The sequence below is a fragment of the Nyctereutes procyonoides genome, unplaced genomic scaffold (assembly GCF_905146905.1).
Source record: "Nyctereutes procyonoides isolate TBG_1078 unplaced genomic scaffold, NYPRO_anot_genome, whole genome shotgun sequence".
In the NCBI taxonomy this organism is placed as follows: Eukaryota; Metazoa; Chordata; class Mammalia; order Carnivora; family Canidae; genus Nyctereutes; species Nyctereutes procyonoides.
Genome location: NW_026575052.1, coordinates 16,458,208 through 16,476,125, shown reverse-complemented (window position 1 = coordinate 16,476,125; position 17,918 = coordinate 16,458,208). Strand labels below are relative to the sequence as shown.

Sequence of the window (17,918 nt, the reverse complement as noted above, 5' to 3'; positions counted from 1 at the left end):
AGTTTTCAATTCTGTATTTCTCTCCTTGGCCTTACTTTTCTCAGAGAGCTTACAGTAGGCTATATTGGGGAGGGAAAAAAAAAATCAAGAAGCTTCCTAAAAATGGTTTAACCCTCAGGCTAAAGTACTTTCTAGACAACATTTTTGAAACCAACTCCTTTAAGTGATCTTTGCTTGGGCCTCTGGAGACCTTGGATGTCCCAAGAGCCAAAGAAAGGAAAGCTAAGGTGTAAACAACAGAGAGGTGACCCATTTGTTTCCTAGCCAGATGCTTACAGAAATCGTATTTCATGCAGTGCCTGTGTCAGGAATTTTGCATTTATTGTTTCATTTTGTCTTTATAACCAGGACTACCCCTATTTAACAGGTGCAAAAAGCTGGGCTCAGAAAAGTTATGTAACTTGTCCAAGATCACAAGACTAGTTAGTGAGGTACTTAAATCCAGGTCACTCTTTCCACCAGTCAGAACAAATTCAACTATTTTGGTGGCATTTCTTTTATTCTATCTTTTACTATAACTTAACCATTCCTTTTTTTGGTTGGTCTTAGCACAGACTGGAAGCTCTAAAGAATGAGGTTTTTCTTTTTTCTTTTGGTGCAAAAGCTCGTTTTATTAAAACACAGGGACAGGACCTATGGGCAAAAAGAGCTGCCAAGGATTGTTTCTCAAATGCATATCTCAGAGGAAAGAGCATGAATTTTAAGCTAGATGGAACTGTGTTTGATTCCCAGTATTGGTACATACTTGGTATGTGATCTTCAGCAAGTCATTAAATCTTAGTCTTCCCATCTTACTTTTATTTTTTAAAAAGATTTTATTTGAAAGGGAGCAAAAGAGAGCATGGGGAGTGGGGAGAAGAGGGAGAAGCAGGCTTCCTGCTAAGCAAGGAGCCCGATGTGGGGCTTGATCCCGACTGTGGGATCACGGCCTAAATCAAAGGCAGCCATTTAATCAACTGAGCCACCCAGGCACTCCTCCTTCTTACTTCTTAAAAAAGGAGGATAGAAAGAAAAGAAAGAAGAAAAGAAAGAAAGAAAAGAAAAGAAAAGAAAAGAAAAGAAGAAAAGAAAAGAAAAGAAAAGAAAGAAAAGAAGAAATCTAATAAACAAAAATGTTAATACTAGAGAAGTTTGGGAAAATTATATACAAATTTTATCAACTGGATAGGCTAAAAACAGACTACCATGTATGTTTCATTAACAACATGTGATAAGGGCTGTATAAGCTATAAGACAATGGTCAAGATTCTCTGGCTAACACATCCAGAGGCAGTGTTTTTAAGAGGGCAAGATTCAGAGGATGTCTGCTCCAAAAGGTCAGGGATCATGCCCTCATCTCAACTCTCAATGCACTTGCTTCATACCTCTAACTACATTATTCCTTCCTTTGTTAATGATTTCTGGACCCCTTCCAATCCTAAACTGAGTACCTGCCATTTTTAGTATAATGCCTAATACAAAATAGGCATCTATAAATGTTAACTGAATGAAAGAAACATACCATTAACACCATCAATGATTCATGACTATCATCCCCAAATTTGTAGTTCTCTGCCCTGTATCTTTTCTGTTGATACCCACCTTGTGGAATCACAAGTCCAGTATGCTTACTACCTCTGTATAAAAAAATTCCATTCTTTTTATTGATCAAATTACTTAACTGTTTTAAGCAAGAGCAGAGACCAATAGAGATTCTCAATCTTTTTTTGGGGTCATGGGCTCCTTTGAAAATCTGATGAAAGGTACAGATGGGTTCCCTAGGAAAAGATAACACAATATTTCACAGACAAGGTTGACTGACAGTGGATATTGGTTCAGAAAAATCCTCCTAGTCTGAGTAAAGAGCCCTCTAAGGGGCTCAATTCTCACATTCCAGGATAGTGGCAAACCCTGTTATGACATATAGACCATGGTCTCCTGAATTTCTTTCTTATGATCCAATTTAGAGTTTAGAGCTTTCTCTGTTCTTTTTTTTTTTAATAAATTAATTTTTATTGGTGTTCAATTTACCAACATACAGAATAACACCCAGTGCTCATCCCGTCAAGTGTGCTTTCTCTGTTCTTTTTTGAAAATTTTATCTGAGAGAGAGGGAGAGCATGTGTGTACATGCTCAAGTAGGGGGAGAGGCAGACTCCACGGAGCAGGGAACCTACTGTGGGGCCCGATTCCAGGACCCCAAGATCAAGATTTGAGCTGAAGGCAGATGCTTAACCAACTGAGTCACCCAGGCACCCTTTTTCTTTTTTAAAAAAGCTTTTTGAGGTAATTGTAGATTTATATGCAGTTCCACGTAATAAAAAGATCTCATATACCTTTCACCCATTTTCTCCATAATACTTTGCACATATCATTACCAGAAAATTAACATTAATACAATCTACTGACTTTATTCAGATTTCATCAGTTTTACACCCATTTATTTATGTTTAGTTCTATGCAATTTAATCAGTCACACGAGTACCACCACAGTCCAGGCGCAGAACAGTTCCATAAGGATTCCTCACCCGCCCTTTTGTAGCCACAGTCCCCTCTCTCCAGCTGTCTCCCACCATTGGCAACCACTTATCTGTTCTCCATCTCTATTATTTTGTATTTTCAAAAATGTTAAATTAATGGAATCATACAACGTTTCCTTTAGAGACTGGTTCTTTTTACTCAGCATAATTATTTTGAGCTCCATCCAAGTTGTTCCACTTGTCATTTCTTTTTATTGCTAAATAGCATTCCATGGTATGAATGTACCTGTTCACTCACCTATTGGAGGCATATGGTTTGTTTTCATTTTGGGGCTATTATGAATAAAGCTGCTATGAACACTCATGCACAGGTTTGTGTGAAACTAAGTTTTAATTTTTCTGGGATAAATGCCCAAGAGTGCAATTGCTGAGTCGTATGGTAAACATATATTTAGTTTTGTAAAAAGCTGCTTTATCAGAGAAAAATGTATGCTAACAATATTTTATACTTAGTCTCACTAGTATTATGTTCCAAAAAAATAGTATTGTACTGTATGTATCTAGCCTACTGGGACTTGCTTTTCTATATTAGTCTAATATTAGTAATACTATTATACTAATATTAGATTTCCAAGATTTCTCTATGTTGTTGCATGTAGCTGTAAGTTTTCATTTTCACTGCTATATAAATATTTTATTTTGAAAAGTTCAATCTCCAATCAATGGTGAAATACGTTGCACTATTTTATGAACAAGGTGTATCATTTTATGAATGAGGCATTCATGTACAAAAATTTCTTTGGGCATATTCCTAGGAATGATGTTGCTGAATTTTAAGGAATTTGAAAATTAATTTTCAGATGAAATGCTAAATTGTTATCCAGAGTGGTTGTATCAATTCACACTTCCACCAGCAATGTTTAGAGTTCCTTCTAATTCTCATACTCTCAAACCCTAAGTCTTGTTTAACCGAATTTCCATCAATACTTCAGATTTTCATTACTTTCCTGTCTCCAAAATTTTTCCTCATTTTTCTTCATTTCCTCTTTTATCTACTTTATATTCAACATGTCAGGTTGAAAAAATAAATCCTGGTGAGGCACCTGGGTGGCACAGTTGAGTGTCTGGCTCTTGGTTTCTACTCAAGTCAGGTCGAGGTCGTGGGATCGATCACCATGACCAGTTCCAGCTCCACAGTCAGTATGAAGTCTGCTTGAGATTCTCTCCCCCTCTGCCCCTCCCACTCATGCTCTAAAATAAATAAATCTCTTAAAAAAAATAAATCCAGGGATCCCTGGGTGGCGCAGCGGTTTAGCGCCTGCCTTTGGCCCAGGGCGCAATCCTGGAGACCCAGGATCGAATCCCACGTCGGGCTGCCGGTGCATGGAGCCTGCTTCTCCCTCTGCCTGTCTCCTCCCCCCTCTCTCTCTCCTCTATCATAAATAAATAAAAAATAAAATAAAAAAAATAAAACACCAAGCACTCTTTGAAGATTTAAAAAAATAAAAAATAAATAAATAAATCCAGTTGGAATTAGTTTGGAAAATGCAAAAGATCAACATGTTAATTTAAAAGTCCTGTCATCTTTATAATGCTAGTCCCCCCCAACCCCACAACTTCCCCAGGACATGGCATATTTCTCTTTTCATTCAGATCTTTATCACCTTCAATAAAATTTTAAAGTTGACAATATGATCACAATATTCCAATTCTTTATCTGTTAAACTGAGATAAAAAATTCTCCCTCCTATAATGGCCAGGAAGACTGAATAAATAAGTAGCATACTTCATGGCACATGTTAACATGCTCTACACAAGGTTCAATATTATTTAATGTTATTATTCATATACTTTTAAAAATATATATTTTATTTATTCATGAGAGACATAGGCGGAGTTTGGAAAAGCAGTCTCTCTGCGGGGAACCTGATACAGGACTCCATCCCAGGACCCTGGGATGACAACCTGAGCCAGATGTTCAACCGCTGAGCCATCCAGGTGTCCCTTCACATACATTTTTGAACTGATTTTTATTGCTTACCCCAAGGCAACTGATATTATTTTTAAAATTTTTTTAATTTTTGATACTATTCTAAAAATGATTTTGTCAATTCTTTTCTAATTGGCTACTGCTCATGTATCAGAAACCTACTGATCTGTACATCTCTATCTTGTAATCAGCTGCATCACTGATCACTTACCTATGTAAATAAAAATATTGTTGCAAATAGTGATAATCTCTGCCTGCTTATCCTATTATATCTATATTTGGTTTAGAGTTCTTTGCAACTAATTCCACTTTCTGAATTTAATAGGTTTTGCTAGCTCTGTTGATGAAATGAAATAGATATACTTTTATAGCATATTGTGAATGAAAGGAATTAAGTATTCTGAAATTTCAATAGACTGTCTTTAAATGTCTACTGAGTGTTTTGAAAGATGGATTTCTAGGTATATTTTCAAGATCTTCTGGGGATTGTTATTCTCTTCAAAATGTTTACTTACTCCTGAAACATTTACAAACTTATATTTTCCTAACTGTACAAAGTAGAAAAACGCTGATACACATACAAGAATTTTATGTTTATTACATAAGTATGTAACACAAGATAAATTATTTTTGTTTCAGAAAACAAGCATGTGTACTCTGAGTCCTTGCATGTCTGCAAATGCATTTAATTGTCATCATAACTGAGTATCAATTTGGCTAACACAGAAGTCTATATTCAATATGTAAGTCTCTCAGAACTGTGTTGATATTTTTCCATCATGCAATGAAGATGAATATTCATTCATCAAATATTTAGTAAGAGTCCATTCTGGGCAGCACTCTTCAAGAATAGGAGATAAAGCAGTGAACAAAAACAAAGATCCCTGCTCTGGTAGAGCTGACATCTAGCTGTGAAGGAGTGATTAACAAATACACACATAACTACAATATATTGTATATCAGATGCTGATTAAGTACAAAATAAAGCTGGGGGACATCTGGCTGGCTCAGTCAATAAAACATACCACTCCTGATCGCAGGATTTTTTTTTTCTTTTAAGATTTTATTTATTCAGGAGAGAGAGAGAGAATGAGAGAGAGAGAGAGAAAGAGGCAGAGACACAGGCAGAGGGAGAAGCAGGCTTCATGAGGGGAGCCTGACGTGGGACTCGATTTAGGGTCTCGAGGATCAGGCCCTGGGCTGAAGGCAGTGCTACACTGCTGAGCCACCCGGGCTGCCCTGATCTCAGGATTTTAAATTTGAGCCCCACGTTGGGTAGAGAGATTACTTAAAAATAAAATCTTTAAAAAAAAAAAAAAAAAAGGCTAGGGAAGAGTGGCCTGGGTCTTGAGGCTTCTCTTTGGAAATGAGCAGAGGTACCTGAGGAGAGTCAGTTCCAAGAGCTAGGCTCTGCTCTTTGGGTTTCCTTCTTCTTCTGGCATTATCATCTTTACTGCCCTGTTAGCTAGCACTCCAATGCATTCGAATAAATTGTAATATTTTGTCCAAGTAGTACAAAATATTTTAAGGTACAATTTGTTGCAGGTTACTATATATAGTTATATAGTAGGGGGTGGGGTGGGTGAAGAAGGTTAGGTACATGGATCCAGGCTCAGATTGACTTCAAATCCTAGTTATGCTGTTTTCTAATTTTGTTACTGTAGACAAATTAATCTCTGGGTATCTTGTAAAAATGAGGATAAGAATAACGTTCTCATAATATTGTCACAAAGACTAAATATATGACTTAAAGTGCTCAGTCCAGTGCCTGGCACAGTAAGTGTTAACTATATTTTTCTTACACATATCCTTCTTAGAGTTTATATACTACTATTCTGTGTTCTCAGTGTCTCACTTCCTCACAGTGGGTTGACTTCACTACAATCCCTTTTCCAGATCATTAAAAAATACGTTAAAAGCCAGGTCCAGTATATATCAAGACTTAACATATACCCCAAGTCTGCTCTCTCAATGAGCCAGCATTACTTAAACTCCAATTCTCCAATGAAAAATTCAGTTTAGGGATGCCTGGGTAGCTCGGTGGTTGAGCATCTGCTTTCAGCTCAGGGTGTGATCCCAGTCTAGGGATCGAGTCCTGCATCGAGCTCTCTGCGAGGAGTCTGCTTCTCCCTTTATGTCTCTGCCTCTCTCATGTATCTCTTGAATAAATAAATAAAAATATTTTAAAATTCAATTCATTAAAAAAAGACAGACATCAAAAAACCCAAGTTAAGGGCAGCCCCAGTGGCACAGCGGTTTAGCGCCACCTGTGGCCCAGGGCGTGATCTGGAGACCTGGAATCGAGTCCCACGTCGGGCTCCCCGCATGAAGCCCACTTCTCCCTCTGCCTCTCTCTCTGTGTCTCTATGAATAAATAAATAATCTTAAAAAAAAAAGAAGAAAATAACTTGATTAAAATAAAAAAAAACAAAACCCAAGTTAAAAGATATTAAATACTCTCTTGTAACAGAATTTAAGCAGTGAGAGAACAGTGAAAATTTTAAGTAACTTTTCTAAAAAAGATTTTTTTTAATTAATTAATTTATTTATTTATGATAGTCACAGAGAGAGAGAGAGAGAGAGGCAGAGACACAGGCAGAGGGAGAAGCAGGCTCCATCCACCGGAAGCCCGATGTGGGATTCGATCCCAGGTCTCCAGGATTGCGCCCTGGGCCAAAGGCAGGCGCCAAACCGCTGCGCCACCCAGGGATCCCCTAAAAAAGATTTTTTTTCAGTAATCTTTACATCCAATGTGGGCTCCAACTTACATACAACCCCAAGATCAAAAATCACATGCTCTACTGACTGAGCCAGTCAGGCACCCCTGTAAATAACTTTTAGGATCAACAGTTTTTTTTTTTTTTAAGATTTTACTTATTTATTCATGAGAAACACAGAGAGAGACAGAAACATAGGCAGAAGGAGAAGCAGGCTCCCTGTGGGGAGCCTGATGTGGGACTCCATTGCAGGACCCTGGGATCACAACCTGAGCCAAAGGCAGAAGCTCAATCACTGAGCCACCCAGGTGTCCTCAAGGATCAACAGTTTTTTTGTTTTGTTTTGTTTTGTTTTGTTTTTTGGATCAACAGTTTTTATGATTATCCTAAAAAATCACCTTTTACTTAAAAGACAAACACTGTACTAGGCACTTGGTGTGGTCAGAAAGGCAAAAAATACCTTGTTTTCATATTTTACTCAGTACCATGGATTTACAACTATTAGAAAACTGTGGTGACAAATTATTATCTTTATTATTATGGCCAAAGGGAATGGCGCCAGTGCTTTTACATAACACTTAATTCTCTCATCATCCCATTTTCCAGATAAGGTTACCGAGGTTCGGAAAACTTCCCAAGAGTAGATAACTAATTAAGGGTCAGAATTTCAAACCCAAGCCAACACCTTTAAGTTCTAAAGTTTGTTATTCTCACTCATTCAACCTGGACTGCTTAAAGATTAAAGGAAATAAAAATTAGACTACCAAGTCAACCTTTAGCATTTAGCTTGACATTCCTAAGTCTGCATGTAGTTGCTTTCAGATTCAAACACCTGGTGTTTGCTATATTGCAAGACAACATGAAAAATATAAAGATTAAAAAAAGCATCCTGGCCTTCAAAACGACTGCCAGAAGAACACAATGAACAGTAATGTTTCAAACAATCTGACTGTGTTACAGAACAGCAAAACACCCAATTGGTAAATTGAAAATGTAAGCAATTTATCCAAATGTTCTTATTTTTTACCACAGCGAGATTTGTTTATTGCTTTAAAAAAAATGAAGATCCCTTACCAATGTAAGGAGATAGAGAACAAAGGGGAAGGACACGAAATATCGATCAGTCCATTATATCAACCTTGCCAAGGAGTCCAACTACTCATTTAGAGTTGAAGGTTGTAACTTTTTACTTGCTTATAAAAGTCAGGTCTCATAAGAAATAACTTATTAAAGCAACGTTTAAACTGTAAGTGGGGGCAAAACAGACGGCTTTAGACTAGGTGATTGGCCAGTTAGGGCAGGAAAGGAGCGTTAGTCCACTGGCACAGAACAAAGACTACTTTTCAGAATCTATTTCACTATTGAAGCAAAAAGAAATAAAACAGGAAGACCAAGCCTTTCAGGTACAAGCATCTTGCAACTTCCCTCAATTTTTGTCCATCTTATTGAGTGAGGAATGTCCTGCAAACCAACCTTTACCTCCTCCGATTCCATTTCACTGTCTCTAGGGCTATTCTTACCCTTCTGATGAACACCACCTTATAAAATAAAGGGGTCCAACCGTCTGGCTGTATAGCAATGATCATTTTATCCGCCCAAGTCGGAAGTCTGGTTCGGAAAGCCTCAAGATCCGATTCCCACAGGTTGCTCCTGCCTCCGAGCAACTTAAGCTCCTGTTACCGCTAAGTCCGACCCGGCCCCAGAAAACGCGGCGCGCTGGACAGGGCATTCCAGCCTCACCCCATTTCACCCCGGCCCTCCCTCCCACGGTCCCTCCCCGCTCCGGCTGTCTTCACCCCCTACACCCTCAGTAGAGGCGTCTACCGCCACCTGCAATGAAGAAAGAAGGCTTTCCCTTTGGGGGTAGGGGGAGATAAAAGGTTCGCTTCTGGAAGGATCTGAATACTCAGAGCGCAGGGCAGCTGCAAAAGGTGGGAGGGGGAAGGGTCGGCAAAGGGGCGGGGAGCGCAGCGCTATCCATCAAGACCTTTGCGCTAAGGGATCACCAAGTCCCCTCTGGGCCTCCACTGCAGCCTCAGAATTCTCCCTCGCACTACTGCGAGGGCCGGGATGGGGGCGTGGAATCCAGGCTCCCGGGATGAGGAGGAGAGGAGGGGAGTTCACGATGGCCTTGGCCCCGAGGGGGCGGAAGGCAGGCGGAACAAAGCCACTGCTACCCATGCCCCCGGGGGGGCCAGACGACCCAGAGGGACCGGGGAGGCCCGCTTACCTGCCGTCAGTAGCTGCATGGCGTGAGTGAAGGACGGGTCGAGCGAGTCCTTCTCGGCCATGAGTTCGGGCAGGTACTTGTTCTCCGGCTCCATCTTGACGGAGGCAGTGGCTGAGGGGGGCAGCAGCGGGGTCGGCGCCGGACCGCCCACTGTCGCGTCGGGACCCGTGGCCGAGGGCGGCAGCAGCGGTGGTGGCTGCGTGGCGGGCGAGGCCCGGGCGCCCCCCCGGGATCCCCCTCCGCCTCCCCGCGACCGGTGAGGCAGCGGCGGCTGCCGAGACGGCGCCTGACGCACGGAGGGGTGGGCACCCGAGGGGTCCATGGAGCCGCTGCGGCCCGAGGACCGGCTCATGCGCGCGGCGGGGTCGTCCCGGCGCTGCATTGGGGCGGATGTGCGATCGAGGGATCGAGGAAGCGACGCGGCAGCGGCAGAGGCCCGAGCGGCGGTTGGCGGGGGTGGGAGAGCGGGAGCGACAGCGACCGAAGCCGACCCGAGCGACCCAGCGAAAGAGAGCACCGGAAATGAGGCGGCGCGCGTGCGCAGCCAGCCACCGGCACCGCCCTTGGGTCTCTCCGCGGAGAACAAAGTCTCCAGTCGGGCCACGGCGCCTGCGCACCGCCGCGGAGCCCGAAGAAGTCGCCTCCCCGTCCCCCTTTTCCCTCCGAGCCAGCCAGGCCAGAGTCTTGTGCGCGTGCGCGAGTGGCCGCGGGCTTCGTTCGTTTTCTCTTCCACGTGACTCGGCGCTAGCGGGACACGTGTCTCCTCCCCCTCTGGCCGGGTGCGCGAAGGGGCGGGGGCTGTGGAATGTCTTTGTCTGCGCGCGGGCCCGGGGAGTGTGGGGCGGGAGACCTGTTACTCGCGGGGCCACGCCCCCGCCAACGGCTGAGCCGCGGAGGGGGGCTGCGCCCAATGGGGTTCCGGGTGGGAGTGAAGTGGGGGTGGGTATGGGGTGGGTAGAGGGGGTCCCTGAAGTGTAGGAAGGAACAGAGTCCGGCGCGGGGGGTCGCTGGAGGGCGGTCTGGGTCGGAAGAGAGGAGAGCGACTGCCTGAACGGGGCGGGGGGGGGGTGGGGGGGGGAGGAGGGACAGGACTCGGGGGAACTAGGAGGGAAGAAGGGACGACTGAAAGAGTCTGCTTCGGGGATGCGAGGTGGAGATGGGGAAGGGACGCTTGCAGGGAGAAACGGAGGAAGGACGGGCCAGGGACTCGAACGAAGAGGGAAGGTTTAGATTGGAGGCCTGAAGTCTAGCGAGGAAAAGGGCGCCCGATGGGAGCAGGAACCCCAGAAGTCCTATCCCATGATTTCCAATATAGTAGGCTCTAAAAGGTGAGCCATTGTTGGTCTGAGAAGTCGTCTTAAAAGACGAAGACGAAGCATTTTAGCTCTTTATACAGTGCTGCTTTCTGCTGACTTACGTGTTTTCTTCCGCAAAAAAAGTGAGGAAGAGGTCAGGTCCTTAATCCGTGATGGTTACTTATACCACTAGGATGGCTCCTTCTACTGATGCGAGTGTTAATCCCCCTGCCGCTGTTGGACTTTTCACAATGGATCATTCCAGACTTGCTCAGAAAGAGCATTACCACTGCTCTCCAGGCCAGGGCATATAGTGGACAGTCTCCCATAACAGTCTCCTCATCTTGGGGGTGCTATATGCAAATGAGCCCAGGTCTCTACTTCCAGAATTCTTAGAAACCTGGTGCTTCCCCTAACCTTTCTTTCCCTCCACAGATTTGTGTTTCCCCCATCCAAAGCACTCCCTTTTCCTTTTGGATCAGTTCCCCTAGTAAGCCCATGCTTTTCAAAACCATTTCTGGACATTGTCTTTTGTGTGGCTGGAAACTTAATTGTTGGATCTGAAACTTAGAAGCCTTCAAACTAGGGAAGATTTAAGGTCTGGCTACCGTCTGGGGGGTGGGGGGGACTACCCACGGAAATGAGAACAAACAAATATCTCCATAAACTATCACGTTTATTATAATATATATTACTGTTATGTATATGCAACAGTAATATATTACTGTTAGTACTTGACTTTGAAGTAGCATTAGGTAGTTTATAAGTAGGAGAAAACTGTTTTTGAGTAATTGTAATGAAAAATGTAAAGTGACCAGTGCCAAAAGATAGGTGACTATTAAGTGCCATTGGATTTCAAGGCAGGAGATAGATTTTGGCCAGGGGAGAATGAGTTCCAGGCAAGGGGAAGTGTGAATAAATGAACATTCAAAATGAGAATGTCAGAGATGCGTTTAAGGACTGGAAGTAATCCAATTGCAGACTATGAAGAAATAGGTGGGTTGAGAGCAAATGCATGGAGGAGGGGAAAAGGGGGCAAGGTGGATTTTATAGCTCTCTTGCAACTCATTCCTGCTGCTGTCCTTGAAAATCCTGTTTGGGTGGGAGTGGTATTACAAATGACTGAAGTGTCCTTGCTCTATGAGATGTCCAGATGGAGGTACCTTGAGCTGAGGCTAATAAAACTTTGATAAAGAGGTGTCTGGGCAGCCCCGGTGGTGCAGCGGTTTAGCGCCGCCTGCAGCCCGGGGTGTGATCCTGGAGACTCAGGATCAAGTCCCATATTGGGCTTCCTGCAGGGAGCCTGTTTCTTCCTCTGCCTGTGTCTCTGCCTCTCTCTTCGCTCTCTCTGAATGAATAAATAAATAAATCTTTAAAAAAAAAGTGTCTGAGAAGGAGCTGGGTAGTGGTATCTGTGGGTTTCTAGACTAGAATCACCAGTCTTTCCGGATGGCTGCCAAACCTTTACTTATTTGAAAAGGGTGGGGTTGAAGGGAGATTTGAGTTCTTCCTGATGAGACAAAAGGTAATCTCTGAGGCAACAGGTTGTGACGTTGTCCTGTACTTAACAAGTAAGGGATGCAGCAGCCTTCAGTTGGGGTGGAGGTGGGCCTGGGCCAGTCCAGGGGCTGAGGGGAGTTCCCTGGAGGTTAGAAGGGTAATTCCTGTCCTGAAAGCCCAGAGGTCTGGAGCTCATTTTGTATTAACCATGATGATATCACCTGATGCTCCAGGTTTGCCTAAAGGTATTAACAGTATAAAGACTGACTTTGGAGTATTACTAGACAGATTCAAACACCACAATGCCTTGTCTTCACTGTGTGTCATTAGCAAAAAGCACAGCCTGTCAGAGCCTTAGTTTCCTCCTTTCTACAGTGGAGGTAACTGGTAATGACATCTACTTTGCAGAATTCATGTGAACAAATACCAATGTAAACCTCCTGACAGAATTTAGAAGCAAAAGAAAAATTATCATCCTGCCATCTAGTGCCCAATGAAGAGTTTGAGGTGCTTCATCTCGGTTGTGGATCTCAAAGGCCTGCTCTCTAATCTGTATCACTTTCACTGACTTATAACTAGATTAATTTGGAAGGGGAGTTTTCCAAATACACTTTTACCCTGTTTCCTCCTATAATCCAGTTATTATGGTGTAGTAGGAGCAATTGAGAGCATAGTTATTCAGATGGAGTTGGCTTCTTCTTACCTGCTGGATGCTTGAGCACGTTACTTACCCTTACTGAGCCTCTCCTTCCTCTTCTTTGATAAAATCAGGAGTTGAAACAATACCTACCTCCGGGCTATGAGGATTAAAGCACTCAGCACCAGGGATGGTAATTAGTAGGTGCTTGAGAGGTGATAGTGACCATTGTTATTATTACTACACATTTTTTTTGAGTACCTTATTACAGATTTTCACTTTCATGTGAGTCCCTAATGGATGGACTGGGAAAGGTAGAAATTTGTCTAGCTGCCTGATCTGTGTGATCTCTACCAATGGAGATCCACAAGCCCTGTCTACCTCTCCTGCTTTGCAGCCAGTTCCTGGGAGAAGGGCTCCAGATCTGAACAGGAGACTTTCTCTTCCAAGAGTGTAATTCATCTGTTCAAGCTTAAACATCTTGGTGCCAAATATGTGGAGGGTGGAGAAGGAGAAAGGGAGATAAAGATTTGATGTCTTAAATTTTTTTCTAAGATTTGTTTTCTATAAAAATATATACTTCTGGTGAGCCTGGTTGGCTCAGTCAGTAGGGCATGTGACTCTTGATCTCGAGGTTTTGAGTTCGAGACCCATGTTGGGTATAGAAGTCACTTAAAAATAAAATCATAGATATATGTATATATACATATATTTCTAGTTTTAAGAAAAATTCAACCAGGGACACCTGGGTGGCTCAGTGGTTGAGTCTGCTTCTGGCTTGGGTCATGATCCTGGAGTTCTGGGACCGAGTACTGCATTGGGCTCCCTGCAGCAAGCCTGTTTTTCCCTCTGCCTATGTCTCTGCTTCTCTCTCCGTGTCTCTCATGAATAAATAAAATCTTAAAAAAAAAAAGAAAAGAAAAAATCCAATCATAAGATAGGCATAAAGTGAAAAGTAAAATACACCCCAAACCTTGCCCATTCACTTGACTACCCTTCTCCAAAGGCCCTTATTCAATGGTTACTTGTGTAGCTTTCTAGACATTTTAATACATCCATATGCAAATCTATCTTTTTAAAAAAATTGCAGCATTCAGTATGAACAGTTTCCGACTTGTTTTTAAAGAAATATTCTGGCCATTTTTTCTTCTCAGTATATATAAATCTACTTCATTTTTCATGGCTGCCTAGCATTCCATCAACTAGGTCTGGTGCTTATATTTGGAAATATGTAAGGGTCATTCCACCTTTTTAGTATGGCAAATCATAATGCCATGAGCATCATTGGACAACATCTTTGTGCACTAGTATCCGTATATCTATAGGTTAATACTAGACATGATATAAAAAGACAGTGCCATGCAGCCGGGGAGGCAGCATTCTTTTCTCCCTTCTCCTCATTAATTCTGGGCATCATCTTCCCATAATTTTAGTCTTTGCCAATGTAGTAGATGAAAATGGCATGAGATTGAACATTGAATAAGAGTCCATACCTGGGGCAGCCCAGGTGGCTCAGTGGTTTACTGCTGCTGCCTTCAGCCCAGGGCCTAATCCTGGAGACCCGGGACCGAGTCCCATGTTGGGCTCCCTACATGGAGCCTGCCTCTCCCTCTGCCTGTGTCTCTGCCTCTGTGTGTGTGTGTCTCTCATGAATAAATAAAATCTTAAAAAAAAAAAAGAGTCCATACCCTCAAGGAGCTCACTGCTGAGTGAAGGAGACAAATATACAAGCCAAAAGTTATCATTGTAGAGTGAAAAGTGTTATAGTAGAGGACTACAAAGAGCTGTAGGAATGCACAGGAAAGAGTGACTGACCAACCAGGGACATGAATTAAGGAAGTTGGATCTTTGGGAAGTTGCCAGGTGGAGTGGGGGCAGGCCATTTAAATATTGGTTGTAATGAATGAATGAATGAATGAATATTGGTTGTTCAGCAGAGTGCGGTTCCTGTGCCTATTCTCCATTTTCCATGTTCATGGCTCTGGAATGTAGATCTCTAGCCCAAACTTCTGAGTTCCAAATCTAGATAGCCAATTGCACCGCTCTTTATACCCATGTTTAGCTGTGTCAGAGACTCCTCTAACTCCATGTGTCCCCAGAAGCATTCCAACTGCAGCCCTTAGCAGCACTGCTTCATGGCCCAGATGATGTAACATAGCTCAGAGCTTGGAAGAAGCTCCTTTTTCAGGACCCAGGCCTGCTCCAGCACCTCAAGAGCATCAGGGCAAGCAACATTTAAGGAGGGATTCCTTCTCAAGGCTATGCTCCTTGCTTGCCTCATTCTAGTCCCAGGGTGCTTTTTGCATTCTCACAGAAGGTGCCTTTGGTAGGGACAGTGGGGATCAGAGCAGGGTTGGTGTGGCCAGTGACAACCTACTGCTTTGTCTGACAGCCACTTGTCAAAAGTCCCTAGAAGTGTCCCAAAAATACTCAAAGGGGACTTTGCAGGGCCAACAACTGGAACTCGGGATGATGAATTAGTGTTCATGTGATTTTGTTTCTGTCTACAGGCTTAGGAGGCCTACATGATATTTGGATTATAATCATCTTTTCTGCTTGTCTCCCCAGCTGGATGGTGAGCAGCTCATGGGCAGGAAACACTTCTGTCTTTGTATACACAGACAGAGGCTGGAATAGAGCAGCTTCATACATTCAATAAATGTATGCTGACCAAGTAAATATCTGCAAAATAATTAAATTCCCATTCTCTCCGTTACCTTTACCACCAACCTGCTCCTCCTCCAGTATCCCCTGTCTTAGGGAAGAGCACCCCTAACTCATTGGACAGCTGGAAGTCTGGGAGTCCTCTTTAACTGCTCTCCACTGCCTCACTGCCAACTATACAATCCATGCCTAAATCCTATTGTTTACTGCATAAATATTGCAAATCCCATGAATGGTTCCCTATCTCCACAACCTCTGCCTCCATCAGAGGTGCTATAATGCCTCACTTGAACTTCTGCCATCCCTGGACTGGTCCCCTACTTCCATTCCTACTCCTGCATCCTTTCTCTATTCTCTACCCAAAAGCCAGCATATTTTCAAATGCAGATTTGATCATGTCTGCCTGCCTGCCTGCCTATCTGTTTCTCTGTGTCTGTCTCTGTTCCTGTCACTGTCTCTCTGCCTCTCCTGCTCTCTCCTTCTCTCTATCTCTTGCACATAACCCTCGTAAAACCTTTTCACTGACTTCCCATTGCCCTGAGGATTAAAGACCAGAACCCTGAAGATGCTTGACTCACCCTGCTCACATGGTAAGCCCCGCCTGGCCTTCTTGCCTCAACTCAGGTCTTTCTCCTCAGTTCCTGTACTTAGCGGCACTAGCCTTTTTCAGTTCCTCAAAGAAGGCAGATTCCTGCCTCCTCCAAACTGCACACTTTCTGGTTCCCTACCCTAAAATTCTGATCACTTTACCCCTCCCTTCCCCACCACGTATTTTCCTTGGATACTGTCACTGTAATTTCAGATGTATTAAAATGTCACTTTTTAAAAGGAGTTTATTTTGGGGATCCCTGGGTGGCGCAGCGGTTTGGCGCCTGCCTTTGGCCCAGGGCGCGATCCTGGAGACCCGGGATCGAATCCCACATCAGGCTCCCAGTGCATGGAGCCTGCTTCTGCCCTCTGCCTGTGTCTCTGCCTCTCTCTCTCTCTCTCTCTCTCTCTCTCTCTCTCTCTGTGACTATCATAAATAAATAAAAATTAAAAAAAATAAAAGGAGTTTAAGTAATCTCTACACCCACTGTGGGGCTCAAACTCACAACCCCAAGATCAAGAGTCACGTGCTCCACTGACTGAGCCAACCAGGTGGCCCCAAAATGTCACTTCTTTAGGGAATCCTTCCCAGATCCCCAAAGCAGGTCAGGTTAATTCTTGTTATATGTTCTTATGGCTTATTTTAAAACCTATCACATTTTAAATTTACTTTGCATTATTGTTTGAGTAACATCTGCTTCTGCCACTTGAATGTAAGCCCCAGGAGGTCAGGAACTTTGCCAGTGGTGTTTAGGGTTATGTCACAGCACCCAGCAGAGTGCGGGGCTGGACTGTCTGATCAACAAAGATTTGTTGGCTCAATGAATAGAAATAGGAATAGCACATGCAGAGGCATTAAAACATTACAAAACATTGCATGGGTCCCTGGTTTGACAAGTCATGTCATATGACTTAGACTAGAGGAGGGGAAATGTGCATGGAGAATGGCAGGAGATGAGGCTCAGGAGGTAGTCTGTGTCTCAAAGCTCAAGTAAGGAAATAGGATGCCCTTGGGGAGCAGTGAGGTGACACAGTCACAGATCTAGAGTAGAAAAGGAAACCAGGGGATCCCTGGGTGGCGCAGCGGTTTGGCGCCTGCCTTTGGCCCAGGGCGCGATCCTGGAGACCAGGGATCAAATCCCACGTCGGGCTCCCGGTGCATGGAGCCTGCTTCTCCCTCTCTCTGTGGCTCTGCCTCTCTCTCTCTCTCTCTCTCTCTCCTCTCTCTCTCTCTCTCTTTCTGTGTGACTATCATAAATAAATAAAAATTTAAAAAAAGAAAAAGAAAAGGAAACCAGGGGTCACAGGCCAGCTTTGCCCTGTGCATATGTTTTTGTTTTTTTGTGTGTGCATATGTTTTAATTGGCTTGCCTAATTTTTTTTTAAACTTTTTTTTAAGGATTTTATTTATTTATTCATGAGAGACACAGAGAGAGAGAGAGAGAGGCAGAAACACCTCAGAGAGGCTGAGGGAGGAGCAGGCTCCACGCAGGGAGCCCAACGTGGGACTCGATCCCAGGTCTCCAGGATCACGCCCAGGCCGAAGGCTGTGCTAAACCACTGAGCCACCCGGGCTGCCCCTAATTTTTAAAAATGAAATAGTTGCTGGTACTTAAACATTGGGAGAGTTCACATTTAAAAATAATTTATGAAAAAAATAATTTCTGGATTTCTAGTTTTCTTGAAACATCAGACGTTCTAGGAACCCTGGGTTCATATTCCTTCAAGCAATAATTAGTTTCTGCCTTTAGAGGGAACTGCCTCTAACTCCCTAGACATTTTTACTCCCAACCAGACTCAAGCATTTGAGTTAGTGACCCTTTTCTAGAGGGAACCAT

The 17,918-nt window shown here is 43.4% G+C and overlaps 1 protein-coding gene across 2 annotated transcripts in view; it reads right to left on the bottom strand.

Moving 5' to 3' along the window:
• The window catches only part of KHDRBS1 (KH RNA binding domain containing, signal transduction associated 1), a 40,533-nt gene extending 30,512 nt beyond the window's left edge, over positions 1-10,021 (bottom strand). For both annotated transcript variants that reach the window (XR_008665293.1, XM_055332017.1), the window contains exon 1: positions 9,397-10,021. Coding sequence is in view for 1 of the 2 variants with exons in the window: in XM_055332017.1 (XP_055187992.1) it covers positions 9,397-9,778 (382 nt within the window). In the remaining variant the exon portion in view is untranslated. The remainder of the gene's footprint in view (positions 1-9,396) is intronic.
• Positions 10,022-17,918: the final 7,897 nt, after the last annotated feature.